We start from the raw sequence: 23536 nt of genomic DNA, 5'->3' as shown, positions 1-23536 counted from the left end.
AGGAACATCCCTCCCTGGGGACATCCCGAAGGAACAGCCCTGTCTGAGGACATCCCAGAGGAACATCCCTGTCTGGGGACATCCCAAAGGAACAGCCCTGTCTGGGGACATCCCAAAGGAACAGCCCTGTCTAGGGATATCCCAAAGGAACATCCCTGTCTGGGGACATCCCAAAGGAACATCCCTGTCTGAGGACATCCCAAAGGAACATCCCTCTCTGAGGACATCCCAAAGGAACATCCCTCTCTGGGGACATCCCAAAGGAACAGCCCTCTCTGAGGACATCCCAAAGGAACAGCCCTGTCTAGGGATATCCCAAAGGAACATTCCTGTCTGGGGACATCCCAAAGGAACAGCCCTCTCTGAGGACATCCCAAAGGAACAGCCCTCCCTGGGGACATCCCAAAGGAACAGCCCTGTCTGGGGACATCCCAAAGGAACATCCCTCTGTGGACATCCCAAAGGAACAGCCCACCCTGGGGACATTCCAAAGGAACAGCCCTGTCTGGGGACATCCCAAAGGAACATTCCTGTCCGGGGACATCCCAAAGGAACAGCCCTCTCTGGGGACCTGGACACGTTCCTGTGGCTCCACCTGACCCTGCCTGGGCATGGGGGGTGCATGAGATGAGGCCCCTTCCAGGATTGTGTGACTGCAGCCACCGGCGTCTGCCCGCAAATACCGTCACCTTTATTAAATTATAAAACCGTAAGCTTTAAAATTTACCGTATAAAATAATCACAGGTATTAACAGCAAAGAAAAAAAAATAATTGTTTCTTTTTCTTTCCCCCAGACACCGGAATTTGCTTAGATTTTACCCAAAATAATTAACCCTCCCTCCTGCAGGCACCAAGGCTCAGTCAGCAGGGAGGGGGCAAAGCAAAAATGAATGATCAAACACAAAATAAACAATCACATCAGTGGGATTTCTTGCCCCAAAGCTTCTGCTTCCAGCATGGAAATCCCTGAAGGGAAAGGCCCGATGAGGAATTATTGCTTTCTATGATAACCAGCAAGACCTAGCCAGATCAGTGGCATCAGGTCATACTGGTGGCACCTGGGTCACACTGACAGCACCCAGGTCACACTGGGGGCACCTGGGTCACACTGACAGCACCCAGGTCACACTGGGGGCACCCAGGTCACACTGGGAGCACCTGGGTCACACTGACAGCACCCAGGTCACACTGGGGGCACCCAGGTCACACTGGGAGCACCTGGGTCACACTGACAGCACCCAGGTCACACTGGGGGCACCTGGGTCACACTGACAGCACCCAGGTCACACTGGGGGCACCTGGGCCACCCTGGTGGCACCCAGGTCACACTGGGGGCACCTGGGTCACACTGACAGCACCCAGGTCACACTGGGGGCACCTGGGTCACACTGACAGCACCCAGGTCACACTGGGAGCACCTGGGCCACACTGACAGCACCCAGGTCACACTGGTGGCACCTGGGTCACCCTGACAGCACCCAGGTCACACTGGGGGCACCTGGGCCACCCTGGTGGCACCCAGGTCACATTGGCAGCAGTCAAATCGCATTGCTGGCACCTGGGCCACACCGGCAGCACCTGAGTCACACCAACAGCACCTGGGGCACACTGGCAGCACTCAGCTCACCTTGGCAGTACCCAGGTGACACCAGTGGCACCCAAGTCACACTGGCAGCAGTCAGGTCCCACTGGCAGCACCCAGACCAGCACGGTGGCACCCGGGTCCCACCGGTGGCCCGGCATGGACGGCACGGCTGTGAAGGAGCAGTGGTCCCCTGCCACGGTGCTGGGGCCTCAGCAGCACTGTGCAAACCGAGACAGGGGACAAAAAAAGTGCCTAAAAGTGGTAAAAGTTGGAGGAAGCCCTGAGGGCCCCATGTCCCCCTTCCTGCTGTGCTGCCCTGGATGGCAGCAGCACAAGGAAAGGCAGGGGACACGGGTGGCAGGGGGATGACACTGCTGGGTGTGGACAAGTGTCCTTCACTTGTCCTGAGCCTGCTTAAAAAGGGGGATTTTGCAGAGGAAGGGGAGGCAGAGGGATAAAGTGCACAGCTGAGCTGGCTGCCCTTCAAAGCAGAGAAAGAACCCCGAGGAGGCAAATCCTTCATTAAAAGCTCTTTCCTCCCCAAAGCCACCTGAGGAGGGGCTCCCAGCAGCACACACCAGGCTGACACAGCTGGAAGGATGGAGTTGAGCCCTTATCTGTAGAAGAACGATGGGCAAAGACAACTTCCCTGGTTGCCAAGTTCTGCCCTTGCTTTCTGCGTGCCCTGGAGTAAGGCTAAGGTGAGACACGCTGCAAAGGAGACCGTGGCCACCTGGAGAGCCCCTGGTGATGCTCCTGGCTGGGCTGGGATGCTGCTGAGGCCTCAGGAGCCTGCAGCTCCAAGGCTCTGAGGCACAGCAGGCTGGAGCAGCAGCTCAGGCACCACCCCACACCACCTGTGCCACCCCAGAGGGAGCCCTGCCCATGCCAAACCCCCCAAAAGGAGGAAAACAGTGAATCCCTGAACGCCATCAGCCTGGCTCCTTCCAGAGCTGAAGTTAAACTCAGACTAAGCCCTGCACTGCTGTGGGTTTCCCAGCTCTGGCCGAGGTGCTGCTGCTGCCTCTGGCATGTCCCCACACGGGGTTTTTCACATTCCTGCCAGACCTGATCCTGAATCCAGGGCCCAAGTCCCAGCCTCGTTCTTCTCCCACAGGATCAGGACCAGGTAAGAGCAGCAGCACCTGTTTCAGAGGGAGAGAGGCTCCAGACCCCCAAGGAGATGGCAGCCAAGGGCCCAGCATGAGTTGGGATCAGCTCCCTCCCTCCCCATCAGCACCAAGGGCACTCGGCAGCATTTGCTCCCCAGAACAGAAGAAACGTGTTCTCTTGGGTTCAAGTGCTGACTGCAGGGTGGCAGGGGAGGTCCCTGTCCCACATCCTCTACCAGGACAGGGTGCAGAGAAGAGCCCAGCAGCCAAAGCCTTGACTCCAGCTCAGTGTGGCTAAGCCCAAGCCTCATGGATGCAGCAGCGGGGGAAGAAGGGTTGGCGATCTCCCCCAGGGCTGTGGGGAGGTGGGGGACAAGCTATTCCTTGTTCTGGAACCATGAAGAGCCTGCCCCACCGCAGCAGAAAAGCAGAGGTGGCCTCAAACTTGCCTCCAGAAGACCAGCCCAGACCATCTTCACCTTTAAACCCAGTCCACGCTGTGCCCTCCTGTCCTGGGGAGCAGCACGTGAGAGGACTGACGAGCGAGGGGCAGCCACGGCCGAGGGCAGCTTCCCCATCCGTCCACCCTGCCACCAGGACAGCTCAGGTGACAGCGTAGAGCTCCTCACGGTCGTTCTGGCAGATCTGATAGCGACACGTCAGCTTCTGGGACCAGGCCCAGGGCTTCTTATGCTTGTCCCGAGGAGGGAGCAAGAAAGCCACGCTGCAAGCCACCAGCACGTGCCAGATGCTGTGGGTGTAGTAGTAGTTCTCATTGGTTTCCATGAAAGCGTACACGGAGATGGCAATGAACGCCAAGGTGATCCCTGGGAGGAGGTAGAAAACCCAGCGCTTCCACGAGGAGGGGTAGCAGTGCCTGCGCTTTGCTCCGTGGTGAACCTGGGGGGCAGAGCACACGGGGGTTAAGCAGGGGGGAAACAGACCCCGGAGCATCTGCCAGCCTCCAGGGTGCTTGCTGTCCCTGAGGAATTCAGCCCCCACACTGCTTGGGCCCATCTCTGCTCTGCAAAAGCCCCCAGGAGCTGTGGCACAGAGCCTGGCACAGGCTGCAGCTCCTGCCCAGGGCCAAGCCACGTGTTTGGGACAGCACTGCAGCTCCAGGTCTGACACCCAGAACCAAGGGTTTCTCAGCTACTGCAGGGCTGGAAGGTGAATCCCTTGCCCTGCCCCTTCCACCTGGGTGTTCCAGGGTTTCAAGCCATGCCTCTGGATGGGCTGGAGCCCATCCCATTCCCCATGGGGAGCAAAGGGCAGCAGTCCTGCCTGGCTGCCCTCACTTACCCACGCTGTCACCATGATGAGGAGGGCGAAGAGGCAGGGACCCATCATGTTCCACACCCCTCTGCGGTCCAGCTGCAGGGACATGGCAATTAACAGGGTCCCCAAGACAAAAAGGACCTGGAAAAGAGACACCACCACTACTGGCAGGAGCTCATCTTTTGAGAGAGTACAGCCAGACATGCTAGAGGCAAGGGGAACCTCTTCTTCTGGCTACCCAGCTCTGCATCCACACAAGAGTCAGGAAAACACCTTGAAGGAGAAACCACAGAACCCATGAACCTTTACCCCACATCTCAGGGGAAATCTTCAGGCCCAGCCCCTACAAGCAAGCAGGCATGAGGGACAAAACAACCCAGGGTGGTATTGGGTGACAAACAGGCTTTGTCACCCAGCTGTCATTAAAACACAGCGGTGACAGGGCGCAGCGTGGCCACTCGTGGCTCAGCTGGCTCGGGTCTGTGGGGACACCTGGCACTCACGTATTTCAGGATCTTCTTCAGGCGGGCCATGCACAGGATGGTGACCCAGATGGACACCACGGAGCCCAGGAAGTCGCAGTACTGCAGCGTGTCGTAGTCCATGATGCACATCACGGCCACGCCCGGCTGGTCGCACGCGTGGTAGAACTGCGGCGGGGACAGAAGCAAAGGTCAGCGTGGAGCCAGCAGCTCCATGGGGCTCTCTGGGCAGGGCAGGCAGGAGAAGGCTCAGCCCACAGGCAGGATCCCTCCTGCAGGGGCTCCAGGAAGCTGCACCAAACTGCTGTGGCATTATGGAAAGCAGGTGAGAGCAGGAACCCTGCACTGCCCCAGCAGCTCTGACAGGGCAGGACACAGAGCTGGAGCGGCTCCAGAGGAGGGACATGCAGCTGATAAGGGGACTGAAGCACTGCTCTGTGAAGACAGGCTGAGACAGCTGGGGCTGTTCAGCCTGGAGAAGAGAAAGTTGCATGGAGAACTCAGCACCTTCCACCATCTGAAGGGGCCTACAGGGAAGCTGGAGAGGGATTCTGGTCAGGAACTGGAGTGATGGGAGAAGGACTAACAGGTACAAACTGAAAGAGGGGAAATTTAGGTTAGATATTAGGGAGAAATTTCTACTCTGAGCATGGTGAGGCACTGAAACAAGTTCCCCAGGGAGGTTGTTGATGTCTCAGCCCTGGAAGTATTCCAAGCCAGTCCAGATAAGGCCTTGAGCAACCAGGTCTAGTGTGGGAGTGTCCCTGTCCATGGAACTAGGTGATTTTTAAGGTCCATTCCAGCCCCTTATCATTCTTGGATACTACAATGTGCCTCTGGAGCAGCTTGTCCAATGATCCCAGGAGCTCCTTGTGAGCTCCAGGATGGGCTGCTCCACCAAGGACTTAATTCTAACACAGCATTCCCAGAGCTCAGGGGAAGGTATCAGGGGACACAAGGCAGTCCCTACCGTGGAGAAGAACATGGTGTAGGTGTAGACAGAGGCCTCCACCAGGTAGAAGCGATAGACAGCGACTGCAATGGCGGGCAGGAACATGAGGTTGCTCAGGGTGAGCAGGAGCGTGGCCAAATTCTGCGTGCCCACGCTCTGGGCCTTGGTGTCATCTGTGCAGCTCCAGCCACCCCAACCTGCAGACAGAGAGGCTTCTGTGGATCTCCAAGTCCCTGCCTTGTCCTCCCACAGCAACCAGCAGCAGCCTGGGGTACCTGAGAAGGAGCAATCCCACACCCAGACTGTCCCTGAGCCTCTTCTCCATCAGCCTCTCATGCTCCTGCTCTCAGGGTGTCTCATTGCTCTGCTGTGGGAAGCTGGAGAAGCCCAGCAGAGCCCCATGGCTGCCCTGAGGACATTCCCCTGGTTGTCCCCATGTAGCAGAGCCCATCCTACATCCAGACTGGTACTTTCCATCCCTGCAGTAACGCAACACACGTGCTACTTGCTGGTGGAACATCAAGCACTCAAGGTTCAGATGCTTCACGTGGTGGTGTAAGCTGGGTGCAAGATCCCTACAGATCCCAGGAATCAGGTGGAGAACGATCCTCAGCACTGAGGAAGCCACTGGGCTCCCCTCCTACCAGCTGGCATAGCAGGGCAGACCCAAAACCAGGTCAGGCTGCTCTGGACCTTCCCCAACTGACTTCTGAAGATCTCCAAGGATGGAGACCTGGAACCTGTGCAAAAACAAACAGCACTGAAGGGGGAGAAAATGTGTCTTCTTCAATTTAGGTGACAATTTCCTTGCTGCAGCCAGTGTCTGTGGCCTCTTGTCCTTTCCCTGTGCTCATCCTGCATAGGTGGCTCCAGGGTCCCTGTAACCTCTGGGCAGCAGAAAGTGTGACTGGTCCCACTCCAGCTCCTCTTCCACAGGCTGAACAAACCCACTGCCTCAGCCCGTGGTGACATCCAGGGCTGCACAGGAGCCTGGGAGTGAAAATTTTCCAAAGGACAGTGGCTGGCACAAAACACATCTCTCACCCTCTGACTGGATACCAAGGACTGAACTGAGGCAATCTCTATTAACACAAATCTGCCTGTTCTTTTGAAAAATTATTTAAGTTATTTTAATTAAAGATTAGGATGCCCATGCCCTCCTTTTGAGAAAAGGAGGTCAGCCACAGGGCAGCTGGGGTATGTGCAGGCACTCCATGGTCCAGAAGCAGAGTTACCAGTAGCATCCATCCCATTCCAGAGTCACTGGAACCCACAGCAGCAGCTCTGCCCCCTGTGCTGCCTCCCTGCCAGGCAGAGCCCAGGGAACCTACTCTCTCTGGTTTATTTCTGGGTCACCAATACGCACATGGGGCACTTTGCTGGGAGTGATTCAGCAGAAAGCTGTCCTCAGCCTGATTCTCCAGTTCCCTTAAGGTGCTCTGTGCTTCCCAGAACCTGGCAGCCCTTGGGGAAATTGGGATGCTGCTCTCCATCTTGTTCCTCACCCATCATCAGCACTGCAGCAGGGAGGTCCTGGCTCAGGCCCAGAGCAGCAGGAAGCCACATTCTGCCCTGTCCTTCTGCTGAGAACAGGTGCACAGACCCACCCAAGCACAGCAGAGCTCATCTTCCCTACACCACAGACCTCCCAGGCCATTAAGATAATTAGGAGCTGACACAGATATTCCTCCTCCAGGGGCACCTCTGAGTCTCAGGCTCTTGGCAGGAGACACAGGGAGCACAGCCTGGCCTCATCACATCTCATACCAGGAACCCACACAGCAAACCTTCCTGACAGGCTCTGACACAGGCATTTTCAGGCACCCTGATCTCTCTGGGATGCTCAGGAGCTCTGCTCCAAGCCCTGGGGGACTCCAAACTGTCCTCATCCCAATTCCCCATCACCCCTGGGTGCTTCTTCCCAGAACTGTTCTTCCCCACCCACAGCAAACCCCAGGCTCGCCCACTCCAGCACCACCACTCGAAATGGTGCTGTCCCCTCAGGGAGGATGGCAGAGCTTCCCAGGGCAAGGCACTCACCAGCCTTGCAGCTGCAGCCAGCGTAGAGGTAGCCGTGCCTGCGCAGGAGGCTGCACTGCCCGTAGGGCCCGCAGTCGTTGAAGCAGGGCGTGAGGTACGCCAACACCGCCACTCTGCCTTCAGCACTGGCACATTCCCTGCAAGGACAGCACATCCCCTCAGTGCCACAGTCCTTGGGACAGCCCCCACCCTGCTGGCACACTCCCTGCAAGGACAGCACATCCCCTCAGTGCCACAGTCCTTGGGACAGCCCCCACCCTGCTGGCACACTCCCTGCAAGGACAGAGCATCCCCCTGGTGCCACCATCCCTGTGACAACCCCTGCCCTGCTCCCGATGGCCAGGCCACGCTCCTGCCTGCAAGCTCCCTGGTATTTTGGGATCTGCTCCATCCCTCCCAAGAGCCAGGAGCAGAGCCTGCTCCCTTGCCACTTGGGCTGCCAAACTGATGTCCAGGTGGGTGTCAGCTCTCCCCAGACCCCCATGGCAGACCCCAGTGCCCATGACTGTCCCCAGGGCCAGTGTCACCCGTGCTGTTTTGTATCATGCACTTGGCTCCTTACACAGGAAACCAGCAGGAAGGCAAACTGCAGGAATTCAGGCACAGCTGCCTGCACTTTAGGGAGCTCCCAGAAGGGTAACAGCAGCAATTATTTCCCAGTTTATCACCTCTGAATCCACCTGGGGACCTGAAGCTCACCAAGGCAGGCTCTGCCATCTGCAGTCTGCGTGAGCTGTGCCAGCTCAGCATCAAACAAACTGCTTGGGTGCTCACAAGGGAGCAAGTGAGCAGGGCCAGCCACCTCCCTGTCCCTCTGCAGCCACAGTTCAACTGCCACCAGGTGAGAGGAGCCCACAACCCACACAGGAGGACAGGGGGTCAGGTTTGCTCACAGGAGCCAAGGGCAGTGGGATGCAGCAGGGTGACACCAGACTCACCCCTGTCCCTTGGGGCAGAGGAGCTGCAGGGACAGGAACCAGTCATCGGTCTGTGGGTACAGGACAATCAGCATCGCTTCTGCAGAGGACGTGCTCACACTCAGAGGGTAGCCCTGGGAGAAAGCTGGAGAAAGGAGGGTGCTGTGATGTGCCAGGGCTTGAGGAGAAGGGCCCACAGCAATCCCAGCCTGAGACTGACCACACAGGAATCAGCTGCCTCCAGTGGCTCCTTGCTCCCACGCTCAGGAGGCACCAGGGGTATGGAGAGGACCCCTGCTCTCAAGACCCTGTTTCTTGAGATCTCAATTTTTTCTGTCATCTTAGTTCCTGGTACATATCTGGGCAGCACGGGGCACCTGGAACAGCCTGTTGTCTTGGCTGGTCCTCCAGTGCACAGCTGAGCTGCTTGCACACCAGCAGTACCTTCACCATCCCCAAAGCTCCTGCCAACAAGGCTGGAAGAACCCCAGCTGGTAACCAGACCTTCCTTTGATGGAGGCTAACTCATGGTGCCAAGACCACCACCTGCACCCCAGCACCCTGGGCATGTGCCAGCACAAACACCTCATGAGGGTTTGTGCAAAAATCGGATTCTTTGGGACACACCATGAAGTCCTGAGTCAGTTTACAGCTTGCCAGGTCTAAAAGCAGAGCCCTGAGATGACACAGCTGATCTGGTGGCAGTGCCAGCACCTCTCCTACCTGTGCTGCAGTTCTGTGTGGCGTTCAGGGACAGCACTGGAGAAGCAGCACTCACACAGGCTGCCACGGTGGCATTGGCCAGGCTCACAGATGTCTGTGCAAACAGAGCAGTGTCCCATGTTAGAGTGCCCCAATGCCATCCCCCTGCACCATTCCTTTCCCATAGTGCCCAGGGACAATAAATCCTTCAGGTCAAGTCACCCATCAATTCAGAAGGTTTCTGTTTCACTGGACCTTGTGCTACCACTGTGTTGTGTCACAACTGAGAGGCATTCTTGTGGGGGACCCTGCCAGGGGAACTGCCCCAAAAACTGGGACACCCACTCATCATTTCAGCACCAACCCAGGGGAGACACAAGTTAGAGTCTGCAGAACATCAGGGCTGAGCCCTCAAGAAGTTTCATGGACTTTCAGGGGTTATTTTGGTGGTGGGGTGTCACTGAAGGAGCCTGGGAATCAGGGACTTGGACAGGAACATCCCTGGGTTCCCCTGCTCAGCCTCCTCTCCTGGTGGCAAGGTGCCAGGCTCCCATGGAGAAGATGGCACTGCAGCTGCTTTCCATTTTGTCTCCTCTGCGTCACTGCCGCCCCATGCTGCAGGCTGTGGCATTTGAATTGGAGCTGGCAGGTGGGACATGCTGGGAGCAGCTAAAAAAGGCTTGGAGTATTTTGTAACAACAAAAAGAGAAATAGTCCCACTGGTTCCTACAACCTCTGGAGCATGCAGGAGCCGGGACCAGCCCTGCCAAGGGGACACGACCCCGTCCATCAGCCTGCTCACCTTGTTGAGCAGCAGGCTGACCACGAGGGATCCCCCGCTGTCCATGCCCGTGTTCAGGTTGAGCAGGAGCAGGGTGGGGGACAGGGAGGTCACGGGCACGCTGGGGCCGTTCAGGAGCCGGTAACGCACGGACACCACGTCCAGGTCCTCCCTCACCACGGGCTGGCTCTGCAGGCAGGAGCTCCTCTGGCCAGACACGTTGCCTGGAGCTTCTCCTGCAGCTGGAGCAGAGCTGCCTGCTGCTCCTGGTCTGGCACCAGCCTGGCTCTGGTTTAGGCTGATGAAGTTAAGGAAGGAATTGCTGCTTCCTGGTCTGCAAACTAGAGCCAGAAAGGAGAGGAATCAGCACAGCCAGGTCTAGCACCTCACCCAGGCAGGGTCCCAGCAGATGTGTTACAGTGTGCTCAGGCCATATTTTCCCCCCTTTCCCCAGACCCCTGTGACTCTGATCAGATAAGCCTGGTCTCCTTCATGCCCCAACAGGGTTGGTGGAGAGCCAGAGAAGCCCTCCCTGTCCAGAGCCTGGATAAACCCCTGGCCCTTCCTGTTTGCTCTCTTTGCCCCACTCCTTCCCCTGGACATCACAGAATAAAAGCTGGACAACATACATCAGGGTAAGAGCCTCTTTTGGAATCTTTGCCCATCTCCTGATGTTCCTCCCCTCAAGGTCTCGGATCTCTGGGCTAAGCTGATAATTTAGGGGCTGAGAGGGGAGAAACATCACAGATGCAGTGCTCCAAGGGGCAGCACAAACTGGGGGGTTCAGGTGGTTCATGCCCTGCAGGAACTGTCCCTGAGGTGCCATCTTTGCAGGAGGGGCATCCACAAGCTGGGATGCTGCCAGGCAGTGGTACAGTGGGTGGAAGCACCCTGGAGCTGCAGGAAGGGGGAACAGAAGAAGGGATAACACAGCACCACCAAGGTGCCCAGGGAATGCTCGCTCACCACCAGCAGAGCTCAGCACTCAGCTGTCCCACAGCCACAGGCTGCACAGAAGTCTCTCCCAGCTCCCAATACATGAGCAAACAAAGCTGAGCAGGAGGGAGAAGCCAGCCCAGTGGAGCTGGGCACACTGTGGCAGATGGAGCAGAATGGGACACTTGGAGGCCCACTGCTGGAGACTGTCCACTGCTCCCAGAGACTCCAGTGCTACCCTCTGACACCTCTGCTTCCAGCACACAGGATGAGGCTCTGCTTTGAAGAGGAGGTGGCAGAACCCCCAGCAGAAGAAAACGTTAAAAATGTACCTAGTTGGTGAGCTTCCAGCAGTCAAACAGGGATTACAGGCACGTAATAGGTGCAAAGGTGCCTATCACAGCCACAAGGACCTTGTATCCACCTGAGCCACACAGAGTCACTGGAAATGGTGACACCCTCTCACAACAACTCCAGACATTTCCCCAAGTAAACCTCTGTGAGGTGGTTTCCTGCCTGTAGCCCGCTCTTGGCCAATTAGTAGTCAACACAGCCTCAGTCTGGTGTACCACAGAAAACTATTTTTCCCACCAAATTTGAAGCTAGCCACTGTTTCCCAAACAACCTTTAGAAAAATAACACTGAACTTCTCAGGTGTTTCCAAACAGGCAGCTCTAGCAAAGGCCTCTCTGGGGTGAACACTGGAGCTTTCAGTTTTGTCCCCAAAGCAATAACTAGGGAGAACAAGAGGTGGCAACCAGCATGATGGGGAGCATAGGCCACCACAGCCAGGCACCCAAGGACAGGGTGACACAGCACACACAGAGCTCCCTCTGCTCCTTCCCCCACTGCTAAAGAACATGGAATCCCACCTGTGAACGAAGCCAGCATCTCCACCGACACGCTGGCATTGGCAGGGCCGAGACTCTCCACCATGACCTGCAGCCACTTCTCCCAGGGGGGCGACTCCAGGGCCAGGCTGCAGTTGGTGCTGCCGGCGCAGGTGAGGCTCCTCTGGAAGGACTGGGGCAGGGTGATGGAGCCCAGCAGCACCCGCACGCTGCAGGCTCTCCGCTCGCTGGTGACGCAGCTGCTCAGCTGGAACCGCATCCCCGCCGCGTGCTTGGGAACGAAGACCCTGCAGGGGGAGGGAGCAGCAGCTTGCAGAGCTTGTACTCCCAACAAACCAGGTCTCCAGGGCTTTGTGACAAGAGCTAGACTGCCCTGGTTGGTGCTGTGAAAATCCTTCCCAAGGCAAACATCTGGAAGCACTAAAAATCCTGCAGTTGAATCTATGACCACCTGGGAAGAGTCGGGGAAGAGTGCTCGTGTGCTTCCCATGCAGACCCTGCCACTGCTGCAGGGAGCTCAGAGACCCCCCAGCTCCAGCCCCATATGGGAACAGTACTGGCTTCCCCTAAGCAGCTTAGGGAAGTGGGAAGTCCCACCCCACCGTGCCCTCGGTGTCCCACCCGCTGCTCCCACTCACTTGACATGCAGTGGCTTAGCAGGCGAGACAACGGTGTGTGGCATGGGGACACCAGGCTCCAGGACAGGCATATCAGTGAGTCTGAGCACAAACATATCTGCCTGGAACATATAGGGGCATGGAGTGGAGAAACCCTGCAGGAGGGGAGAGCACAGGGGTCAGCTGTGGCTGCGATGAGACAGGCGGGGCAGGCGCTGGGCAGGCCCCTCACCTTCACCTCGATCCTGCCCGCAGCCTCGGGCAGGTGGGCAGCGATGAACCAGTCCCCGGCAGCGGGGGTGGTGATGTTCACGAAGGTGGTGTTCTGCACGGCACTGCTCAGGGTGATGCTGATGTTGTAGGAGGGACGGACAGTGGCGTTGGCAGGAAAGCGAGTTCCCAAAGGGTTAATGACGGGAGGGGCTCCGTGCCGAAAGTGCCTGCGAGAGAAACCACAGCGAGAGCAAACTCAGGGAGGTACAGACACTGGCAAGATAAACTGGGGTACAAACTGGCCTGGGATTGGAACGGGAGCAGGCTGGAAAACCCAACATTTTCAAGTGGAGCCATCATTTTCACCTGGTGAGGACTGGTTGCTATTAGCTTATCTGGGATTCATTTAGAGATTGGTTTAACTTGGCAGCTTATTAAGATTTACATGGTTTCATCAAGCCTGGGTGCAAATTTCCAACACTTGCTAAGGCTAAGCCCCACCCACAGACTACTGCTTTATAACCATCAGCAAATTCCCCATATAGGGAAAATCGTCCACAAAGAACTTTAATTTTCTAGCTGAGATCTGCATCTCCCCATTTCCTCTTTTAAGGAAGGCGAACAGACAGACTAAAAAGACACTTTCCAAGGAAGGCCCATATTACAGACTTCAGAACAGCAGCACTTCTGCTTTCTAGATAAGCCCAGCATTTGAAGTAGCAGAAACACACACAGCTTAGGAACGTGGGAGATATTTACTCAGTCAATTTGGCATTTAATTTGATTGCTTTTGGACTGCACTGCAACAGGTCCAGCAAGCAGACATGACAGGTGATATGTTCTCAGCCCTCGGAGCTTATCTGGGTTAGCCATCATTTCTTGGATTATTGTTTAGCTGCTGCCTCGTCCCTCATGTCCTCAGTCTACCGGAAACCTTTCTGGGAAGCAGAAAGCAGGCAGATCATCTGTGCCAGGCTGCTCAGGAGCAACTAAGAGTGCCAGTCTCCCCAGGACAGACCAGGGAGGCACAAGCCAAGCAGCTTCAGTCACTCCCAGATCTCTGTGGAATGGGTGCCAGAGACCTGTGTGACTCCATGGGCACAACCTGCTGAGGAAGCTTGGTGTCCTCCAAAGATAAAACTCAAAATCTGACAAGTTTTGGATCTCAAATCCTTCAGCAAGTCAAGTACTGTTTTAAAAGCAGCATTTCTCTCACTGACATTGAGTTTGCCATCTTCTCGTGCTCCTGTACTCACAGGACAGCACATTCCTCTCCTATCTCCATGCCCCTCACAAAGTGCCCCCAAATCTCCTCAGTTCTTCTGCACTGGGCAGTTTTTGCCCATCTCCAGCCAGTCTGGCTCTGCTCAAGTCCCTCGTAGTGCTGCCACATCGTTTGGCACCGTGTGCAGGTTCTGCCAGGCCAGAAGCACCTCCGAGCAGCACATCTGCCTCACTGTGAAGCTCTCTCCAGTGTCCTAAGGGGTCTCTTGGACACCACACCTGACAGGCAGCCCCAGATCCGCTGGTAACATGAACACAAAGCACTCCTACAGGTTTAAACACCAACTTAGTGCTGCTGTATAAAGAAACTACAGCTCCTGCTGCTGAGGAACTGCCCAGCCTCCACAACCAACCAGCCCCAGCCATGAGTGACCAGGACAAGAAGCCCACAGGGACAAGGCCTGGCATGGGGACATACATACACAGTGATCTCCATGCTGGTGCACTCGGGGCCCTTCCCCCGGGACGCCTGCAGGAGCCAGCGCAGCAGCACGGTGTCCTCTGGCACGTGGAAGTGGAAGAGCTTGGCGTTCCCATACCAGCTGTAGAAGGAGAGCTTCTGTGCACTCTGAGAGAAGTACTCGGAGACATAGAGGGAGTCTGGAAGGGAGAGAGCACAGCAGTTGGTAGGGGAGCTGCTGGGGGCAGGCTGCAGGGCTTTATCCACCCACAGAAGCACACAGGAGGCTTCATGTTTCTTGGAACAGTGCACTCTGTGTCCCTGATTTCTCATTCCAGTCCCATTAGGTATGTGGTGATCCATGCTCCTCCAGCCAGAACCACCCACGTGCCTCCTATAAAACCATCACCCTGAACCAGAGAGCACTAACAGATGCCTAAACTTCACTCTGAAAACGTGCCCCGAAGATAAGAGATCACCAGAGACACCAAGGAGGAGGAAAAGGTCAGGAGGAAAGGCTGATGGCAGAAGGAAAGGTGATGGAATAGGCAGCAGGAAGCCCTGGGCACAGCACAGAGCAGATGGGTGCAGGGAACATGGGGGTGCCCTCTGCCCCAGCAGAGCTCATGTGCCAAGAGGCAAGAAGAGCTGTGCCCTTGTCTCCTGCTGAGCACATGGGCTGATGTTTTACATGGGCAGAGAGTGAAAGGACAGTGGGGATGATTTTAAACAAAAGGAGGAGAGATTTAGATTGGATGTTAGGAGGAAATTCTTCCCCGTGAGGGTGAGGAGGCACAGATTGTCCTGAGAAGCTGTGGCTGCCCCATCCCTGGAAGTGTCCAAGGCCAGGTTGGATGGAACTTGGAGAAACCTGTCTGGTGGAAGGTGTCCCTGCCCATGAGATGATCTGTAAAGGTTCCTTCCAACCCAAACCATTCTGTGGTTATCCATCTACCCAGCTCAGGACACAGGTGCTGTCCTCCTGTGACACACAAGACTATGCAGATTCACGTGCTGCAAATGTCACTCTTTCAGACATACCTTCTAAAGCCTAGTGATTTTCTTAGCTGGAAGAAAGGCTGCTGGGATAGTGAGAACAGCCCCAGGTAGGCTGAAAGGATGTGCAAGAGGACAACAGCTACTCAGCCAAAGTGCCATCAAAGTGACAAACTAGATCCTCCATCTCTCTGCCCAGCTACACACCGACAGATCACACCCAGCAAAATATACATTACCCAAACCAGCCAGACTGCAGCTCAGGGCTGGAAAAGAAGCATCACACCAGCTGAGAAAGGGATAAACTGCACAGAGACAGCAGAGTCAAGGCCATCCAAAACCAAGGTCTGTAACACTCAGCAAAAGGGTAGAAGGTTATATCTTCACGTGCCTGTGGAGTGTTTCCTGATGCTCCTTTCCTACTTTGGAATCCCCAGAGTGGGGAGAAACTGTGGCACATTTCAGAGGCAGATTCCTCATTTCTATGATAGAATAGCAGTGAGGGTGAGTTAACTTGCCTTCCCTCAAAGCTGCATAGGGTCGTGCTGCAAACACAGAGGACCCAACTGTGTATAAGAGAGACAGCAAAGAAAGAGGAAAACAATCCTTAGGCAGGACCAGATCCTTGGGACGTACTTCCTGCCGGGAGGAATCTAATCCTAGCAGGAACCAGGATTCGTGCCCCAAAGGAGGCCGCTGGCCGGCCCGCACCCACGGCACTGCAAGGAGACAGGAACGGTAATCATGGGCTCAGCTCCTTGGCAGCTGACCAAGCCAGAGCCTGCGGGCATCCTGCGAGCCAGCAGGGAAAGGAGGAAACGGGAAAGCCAGAAATACCAGCCACACAAGGCAGCTGGAGGATTTGCTCCTGGAGAAAGAGCTCAGCTGCCTGACCTTGCCACAGGGGCTGCCCTGGCCACGCACCCATGGGGGACAGGCAAGGGAGCAGAGCTGGCAGCACCTTCATGCACAGCCAGGAAAGGCCATAGGGAAAAGCGAGCCTTGAGCAGCATGGCCAAGAGGCCACAGCCCCTGGGCAGAGCTGTCCCACTGCAGTCCCCATGCTGGGGTCACGCTGCTCTCCAGCCAGCAAGGAGCAGAGACCACAAAAAGGGCTTTTCAAACCAGCGCTCCCCGCTGAAACGCCAGCGCAGCGCGTGGGTACTGTGGACAAGAGCGGGCTGTGATCCCTGCCAGCCCAGGGACATTTCCCTCATCGGGGCTATGGAAAGGAGCAGGCTTTCGTCAGTGGTGTCTGTACCCCCAGCACACCCCACACACACTTGGCACACTCGTTTCTGGCAGTCCATGGAGACATTTGGGCACAGGAGGAGGTAGGCAGGGACACAAAGCGTGATTAGAGCTGGGAGAGCCTTGGTCCTTCTCCATGCAACAGGTCCCATCAGACAGCCCACAGCCTGCCCCAAGCCCACCAGCTGTCAGCCACGGCCACCACCCATCCTGCACGTCCTCACCAAGCCAAAGCTCCCTTTGTGTGGGTTTAGGGGAGGACAGCGCAGGCCAACTGCAAAATTAAAAGCTCCAGCAATCAGCCATGCTCTTTATTAAGGACTGGTCAATTATGTGGAGCGAGCTCAAGAGCATTACCAGGTCAGAGCAGGCAGACCTGCCCTGCCCACACACTGCCTGTCACCAGGTAAGCGCCAGCTGGGGCTGTGGGCAAAGTCCACTGACAAACAGCTTCTTGTGGTGACAAGGGCTGAGCCCCTGCTCACAGGCTGTGCTGGGCACCCAGAACTGCACCACAACCTGGAATGTGACTCCCTCCACCCAGGGTGACGAGGAAATACCACAGATAAGCGGGACATCAGCTCAGAAAAGCCTGAAAGACAGGTCACTGCAGCCAAAGTGTGTGCTCTGGCAGCCCATTTGCATCAAGAGAGAGTTCTCTGGCATGTGCTGTGCTCTGTTTGTGTCCATCCCTATCTATTCAGTCTACTCAACACCAGCATGGCAACACCTGGAAAGTCCCACCTGACTGTTCCATGATGTGAAACAAGCTTTAAACTGAGCAAGAGACCTGTCCCGTGGATGCTGTTTTCCATCCTCTTCCATACAGATCTCGCATAAGCAGATTTCAAAGGTATTGTGTGAAAACCAGAAGTGTTTTAAGACAAGGAACAGCATGTGGTAGAATCCCTGATGCACAGAGGAGACACATTATTTCAATTTCAGAGTAAAGAGTCACTTGCTACAGCTCGGGTTTGTTTGTACAAAGATGATCTCATGGTAGTTTTAGGAAATAATACCTTGACTGCGGGTTTCACAGGGCGTCCCATCAAAGGCATGAAGCTCTCATTTCAAAGCAGACACCGTCTAAAGCTACAGACTTGATGAGCCTGACTTGAGAAAAGACTGGGCTATGTTGCAGGATGTTTTTCCCACTTACAATGTAACATAAATCCCTTTCCCTTTATCCCGGGTCTAAAATCCACCTGCAAATGTAGGAGAACAGGGACCCCTCTCTTCCCTGGGGAGCAGCTGATCCCTGCCGGCACCCACACACAACCCCACCGAGGTATTTATTCCCTGAGAGGCATTCCCACAGCCGGCGGGACGGCGCCGGGACAAAGCCAGCACCACACCTGAGGCCAGGGAGCTCCCGGGGCCGGTACCCAGCGAGCAGGATGCCGGAGCAGGGTGGGCCGGGGCACGGGGCCGTGTCCCCCGCGGCTCCCGGGAGGAAGCGATAAGCACCATCGACAGGACAGCCACGGGCGGAACGAGCAGGTGAGCAGCCTCAGCTCCCCACACCTCGCCAGCCCAGAGCAGCTCCGGAGCGGGGGCACAGTCCCCGCGGCTCCCCAGCCCCGCTCCCATCCATCCGTCGGCGTGCACTGCAAGTAAAGTAACCTGAAAACAAGGCAAACCCAAGGAAAACAACCGCTGCAAGCACAGCAGAACCCTCTGCGAGTGGCCCGAGCTCCCACTGCTCTGCAGGGCCGGCACAAGCGCCGCTCCCCGGGGATGCTCAAGAGCCCCCGACTCCCCCGGGGAATCACGGCGCCAGCCCCAAGTCACTGCAGACCCACCCCGGCAGCAGCTGCGGCACCGGGGGCAGCTCCCGGGGCTCCCCTCAGCATCACCCTCCGCTTTCCCAGCGCCGCCTCTGCCCCCCGAACCCCGCGGCCCCGCGCATCGCCGCGCTCCGTCCCGCCGGGACTCACCGGGGCCGGCGCGGCCGGCGGGCAGCGCCAGGAGCTGCAGCAGCAGCGGCAGCAGCGGCAGCGGCGGCGGCAGGGGCGGCCCGGCTGTCCCGGCCATGGCCGCCCGCCGCTGCCCCGGGCCCGCCGCCCGCCCGCCCCGCAGCGCCGCCGCCGCCGCCGCTTCCGCCGCCCGCCCCGCCCCGCCCCGGCCCGCCCCGGGCCCGCCCCCCGCGGCACCGGCGGCGACGGACCGGGAGGGACGGACCGGAGCGGGGCCGCAGTTCCCGCCTGGGCGCGCCGCCCGCCCCGGCCCCGCGAACCCCCGGGATGCGCCCGGCGGAGGTGCCGGTGCTGCTCCCGGCTGTGCTTCTCGGCGCCGGGAAGGCCGAGGAGGGTGGTAGATGGAGATGGGTTGAAGCTGAAATCACACACGTGTACATGCCTCGGTCATAACCGGACATAACTGTCTCGGTCATAACCGGCCAGCCCGCCGTGTCCCCGCTCAGACGGGAATCACTGGGGAGGCTCAGCCCTTCAGCTGATGGGTGATTTAATGCTCGTTCCTGCAAAGCCCGACTGCTTTCTTTGCTCGCACGTATCTACCGTGTTCATAGGACTCACGGGAGATGTGGCTTTCATAGGCATGGTCAACTCATTCTCTGATTTTCCAGCTGATTTCAAAAGAGTCAAGGATTTTTTTTTATCTGCGTTTTCCTTGTGGTACCTCTCATGTGTTCCCCAGCAGAAATAATGCAGCTTGGGGACAATCTCAGAGTCCTTGCTCAGGCAAAATCCCACCACTCCCTTACCAGTCAAGTCCTCCTTAGCTGAGGACTTCAGACCTGTTTTCAGTCAACCACAAACTCCCTGGAGCAGGAGTTTCTACTTCTGGAGCTCAAAATCTTTGCTGCTTGCTCTCACAAGATGTTAATCTTTGTAATAAATTCCTGGGGCATGGGAAGGAAGTCCCCTGGGGAAGTGCCTGTCTTTTTCTAGGAGTTCTGACATCACCAAAATCCCAGTCAGAGCAGGCTGTGCACTGAGAACTGGTAATGTCCTCACCTGATTTGGGGAGAGCTTCCCTGAAATCAGCCCAGAAGCTTGAGCACATAAAGCTCAAGGGATGGGAAAGGACTATTCTACTAATTTCCAGCTTAAATTTGTTCTCTGCTTGTTCATTTCCATTTGCCCCTGTGTGATACTATCCTTGGATTTTCAGAGCTCTTCTTCTAAGAGGAAAACAAATAAACCCTTCTGTCCCCATTCTACATTAATTTATCCTTCAACTCTACTTTTAAAGATATCAGCTCATCTCCAATCAGCCCTTATGAATTAGTTTCTTGAAATGCTGTTTCTAGTTATTTTCCTCTTAAAAGAGAAAAAAAAAATTTCAAAGACTTGAGCATAAATTAAGCTTATCTAACACAATGCAGAGTCGGATCCAGAATGTGTTACAATACCTATTTTTTTTCACAGCTTGGGTCCCTTGGAGTTGCTTGTTCCCAAGAGAAGCATTCCAGTGTTCACTGTAACTGTGTGGATGTAGAACATGCCACCTCCAGACTGACAGCTGCTCCAAACACATGGGGACATGCAAATGGTGTCATTAGTGACTGCCTGAGCTGCTCCTTTTCCCTTAGGCTAAGCAGCCTTGCAGCCTCAGAAGGGGTGAGTTTGGACCAGGGAGGGTCTCCTTTTGGCTGCAGAGCTGGAGTTGGGGCTGCAGCTGGAGCTGGAGAAGCTGAAGAAGCTCCAACTGCCCAGTCAGTGCTGCAGGTGGATCACAAAGACCTGCAGCCAGGCAGAAGGTACAGCTGCAGTGGCATCTGTAGTGGCATCTGCCTCATCCTGTGTGGCACCAAGAGCCCGGAGGATTCAGAAAGCCACATGGGGGTTGTGTCTGTGCTGAGGCCTCAGGGACCATGGCTGTGCTGGGGCCAGGGCTTTTGTCTGAGTCAATGACACTCTGAATGTGGTGTTGGTGTCCCTGTGATGGTCAGGGCTGGTCACTTCTGCTTCTTGCTTTCTTGTCCATGAGTTCTGAACACAGCCCTTCATCAGGAAATCAGACAAAAGAGGAAGACCCTGTTCTGAAAATCTATTTCCTACAGTGTTTCAAATAGGCCTGTGGAGAAGTTTGGATTATATACTGGAAGTATCCCTCTTAGAGGCAACAACCTGGAAAAATAAATAATGGTGGCCTGTGCAATTTGGATTTATGGAGCTTTAACAGTGCTGACCCATGAATTTTGATAAATACATTTCTACTATTAATAAAGGCACTGAGCTGCTCAGCTATTGAGGGATGTCTAAAAGCTTTCTGGATGAGCAGCTGCAATGCACATTTTGCTGTATTGCTTTCCATAAATCCATAGCTGGGATCCTCCTGGCCATGTGCAAAAGTCTCTGGAGAGCACAGAGCTGGCACGGTCTGCTCCCCTATCTCTGTTTGATCCTTGTGCAAGTAGTAAAAAAAGTGTCACTGACTGGAAAACTCTGCTTTTACTATTTTCAGCTAGATCTTCATTGAATTGTGTCCACCCAGCAGCTTGACTTGAAGTCACTGTGACAGGGGAAGGAAGAATATAACAAAGAACTGTACCCCAGGATTAGGGACCAAAACTCTGCTGTTAGAGTTGCACAGTTTTAGCTTTTGACAGAAAAGTCAGATGATGCTCCATCGCTGCAGGAGACTGCTGAAAGGATATTTGATGTACTCTGTGGAACTTTGCTAAGTGCAGCTCTCAGTGTTGCTCACAAAAGGAAAAACAGAAGGTCAATCCTTTCAGTGTAGTTAAAGAGAGTGACCTGGATAGGGAAATATGATCTAAAACAGGGGAGGCTGAACTTAAGCTGGCTATTACAGCTCAGGAAAAAGATGCTGGAGTCCTCACTGATGGCTTGCCAAAATTGTAGCCTTGAGGTGCAGAGGGGAAAAAAAATATGGTGGTGTCATCAGGAAGGGCTTGGGCTTGCAAAATAACAAAGAGAGCATCTCCTGCCTGTTGTGTAACAGCTTGGTGCACCTACATCTGTGCAGGTCTGTCCTCTGATTGCAGAATCCTATAATCATGGAATAATTTGGGTTGGAAGGGACTTTTAAAGGTTGTCTAGTTCATCACCCCTGCCATGGACAGGGATGGCTTCTATTAGGTCAGTTTACTCAAAGCCCCATCCAGTCCTGGTCTTGAAAGTTTCCAGGGATGGGGCATCCCAACCTCTCTGAGTAACCTGTGCCAATGTTTTACCACCTCCATTGTGAAAAACTTCTTCCTTACATCTAATCTAAATCAAATCTCTTAGTCTGAAACCATCACCCCTTGTCTTGTTGCAACAGGACACCTTAGGATGTAAAAACACTGTGGATTTACAGCCCTGAGCAGGGCAACTGAGATCAAGGGCGTCTCAGGTGTAGCTGCAATACAAGGGGGTTCTGGGGAGGTTGGGATTTTTCTCTGGAGAAGGGGGAGCAAAACATGCCAGCCCTACAAAATCACAAAGAGAACGTGGACCTGGTGTACGATGAGAGTTAGAGCCATCGATCAGTCTGGTAGATTGATTTAAAATGAATAAAAAGGACTTTATTTGGAGCAGGTGGGAGAATGAACTTCTGGAACTCACTGCCACAGCAGGTTGTGAAAACAAATAGGATCAGCAGGTTTATAAAAGGTAGAGCAAATTCATGAGCAGCAGCAGGTCAACAGGCACATGCTGAAGGTAACAAGCAGGAATGTAGCCTCTGGAATTGCTATTACTGCTTGTGTGGGAGCTGGAGGAACACAACCAAAGCTGGGCCCTCCCCAGATGGCATCTTCTGCTGCTGAAAATACAGAAAAACAGCATGGGGAGAGGGGAAGCACTGATGTCACCAGCAGACTCCAAGCAAAATCAGATCTCCCAGGTGGTTGCTGTGTGGTAGGAAGACAGGGCATGCAGCAGGAAGAAAGATTTTGCATTTCTATTCAATTTCCATCTTTGTAGTGAAAATCTAATCAATGCTCATTTTCTGTCTTCTACCACTTTTCCTTTTTCCACTGGCAAAACAGCCAGTGGAGGAGGTGGGAGGATTCCAAAAAGTTTGAATTAAAGTATATTTCAATCATTCCTTATTTTCAGACTGCTGGCCTGAGGAAAAAAATCTCCTTTACTCAAAAACTGATGTAAGCCACCTCCAAACATCCAATATCTCTGGGAAAAGAGGGAGGGGGATGGGGTCACAGAAACAAGACCATTGTGTTTCTTAGCATTAGCAGGGTAAAAGGAAGAAACCAAGGAGCCAGTCGGGTTCAAGTAAAAAAAAAAAAAAACCAAAAAAAACCCCTAAACAAACAGTGGGACTTTCAATCAAAGAGAGAGATGAGTAATAATCATAGCCATTGCCAAGAATGAATCCTTTCAGATGAGTCTGTTTTCCTTCCGTGACAGATTCCAGTTCTTTGTTTACCATTATTATTTACTGTTCTGTCATCAATAACTTGTTTTGTAGTAGAGAATGTCCTTATTGAGTTCTCAGATGTTCCTGAGCTGGAGGGGCTGCAAGTACTGGCTTAAAATTCAAAAGGATTCAGGCAAATCAGGGACATAATTTCAGCAGGAAAAATCTGACATTTAGGAAAGAGTGGCTGTCCAAACACACAGTAAAAAAGCAGAGACCTATTGGCTGCACCACTCATGGGTTACACTATTGAATTCCAATATGGGATGTATAAACAAGAACAGTTTGTAAAGCACACAATGTTTTCCTTCCTAATTCCAGCAAGAGGATCTCTCAACTGGTCTCCTAAGATCAACTTCCAATGAGGAATTAATTCTCTGTCTTCCCACTGCTTGTTTCCTAGATCCCCTTGCTACTGGGAAGACAGAAAATTCATGGAGAATTCCTGTTATACTCCCATAGGATGCTTGACCTCCTCCAGAAGTACGTGTTTCTGAGTCCCTTTCCAGGACACACTCTCTAGGGACATGACTATCTAGCCAGCATAATAAGATTAGGATCCAACCATGTGGACAATGCTGTTTGCAGCCCCTCAAGAGACTGGTGGAAGTCCTCTGATTGAGTAAGTCATTACCATCAAGCTCATTTCCTTATGTCATCTAAGTCCTGTTTCAATAAAAATTAGCTCTGAGATGCCACTTGCCTTGGTGACACCACAGAATAGAACACTGTGCTGTTCTGGGGGTATCTTTGAACCCCGGGTTCTTTGTCCATCAAAATAAATGAG

General features: G+C 54.5%; 1 protein-coding gene and 1 long non-coding RNA gene across 2 annotated transcripts; one reads left to right on the top strand and one right to left on the bottom strand.

The window, feature by feature from the left end:
• Positions 1-670: 670 nt before the first annotated feature.
• On the bottom strand, positions 671-18490 carry PGAP6 (post-GPI attachment to proteins 6). Its single transcript, XM_072935514.1, has 13 exons — positions 18336-18490; positions 14174-14351; positions 12487-12694; positions 12276-12409; positions 11659-11924; positions 9872-10191; positions 9091-9184; positions 8389-8512; positions 7451-7587; positions 5429-5607; positions 4480-4626; positions 4001-4117; positions 671-3598 (listed from the first exon to the last, which is right to left on the bottom strand). Exons 1-13 carry the CDS (start codon positions 18430-18432, stop codon positions 3302-3304), a joined length of 2298 nt encoding a protein of 765 aa, XP_072791615.1. The 5' UTR covers positions 18433-18490; the 3' UTR covers positions 671-3301.
• Positions 17655-23501, top strand: LOC140685058 (uncharacterized). The gene is made up of 3 exons (XR_012058233.1): positions 17655-17898; positions 19791-19982; positions 23153-23501. It is a non-coding gene; the product is annotated as an uncharacterized lncRNA (long non-coding RNA).
• Positions 23502-23536: the final 35 nt, after the last annotated feature.

The sequence above is a fragment of the Taeniopygia guttata genome, chromosome 14 (genome assembly GCF_048771995.1).
Source record: "Taeniopygia guttata chromosome 14, bTaeGut7.mat, whole genome shotgun sequence".
Lineage (NCBI taxonomy): Eukaryota > Metazoa > Chordata > Aves > Passeriformes > Estrildidae > Taeniopygia > Taeniopygia guttata.
Note: the sequence above shows the minus strand (reverse complement) of the source record. Positions and strands in the feature narration are given on the sequence as shown.

What these genes read in the sequence shown, in the direction of transcription:
- PGAP6 (XM_072935514.1), bottom strand. Translation starts at nt 18,432, where the DNA reads ATGGCCGGGACAGCCGGGCCGCCCCTGCCGCCGCCGCTGCCGCTGCTG. An exon ending in GATGCTGGCTTCGTTCACAG is followed by an intron (nt 10,192 to 11,658) that starts GTGGGATTCCAT and finishes TTCTGGCTCTAG; the next exon opens with TTTGCAGACCAGGAAGCAGC. An exon ending in TCATCATGGTGACAGCGTGG is followed by an intron (nt 3,599 to 4,000) that starts GTAAGTGAGGGC and finishes TCTGCCCCCCAG; the next exon opens with GTTCACCACGGAGCAAAGCG.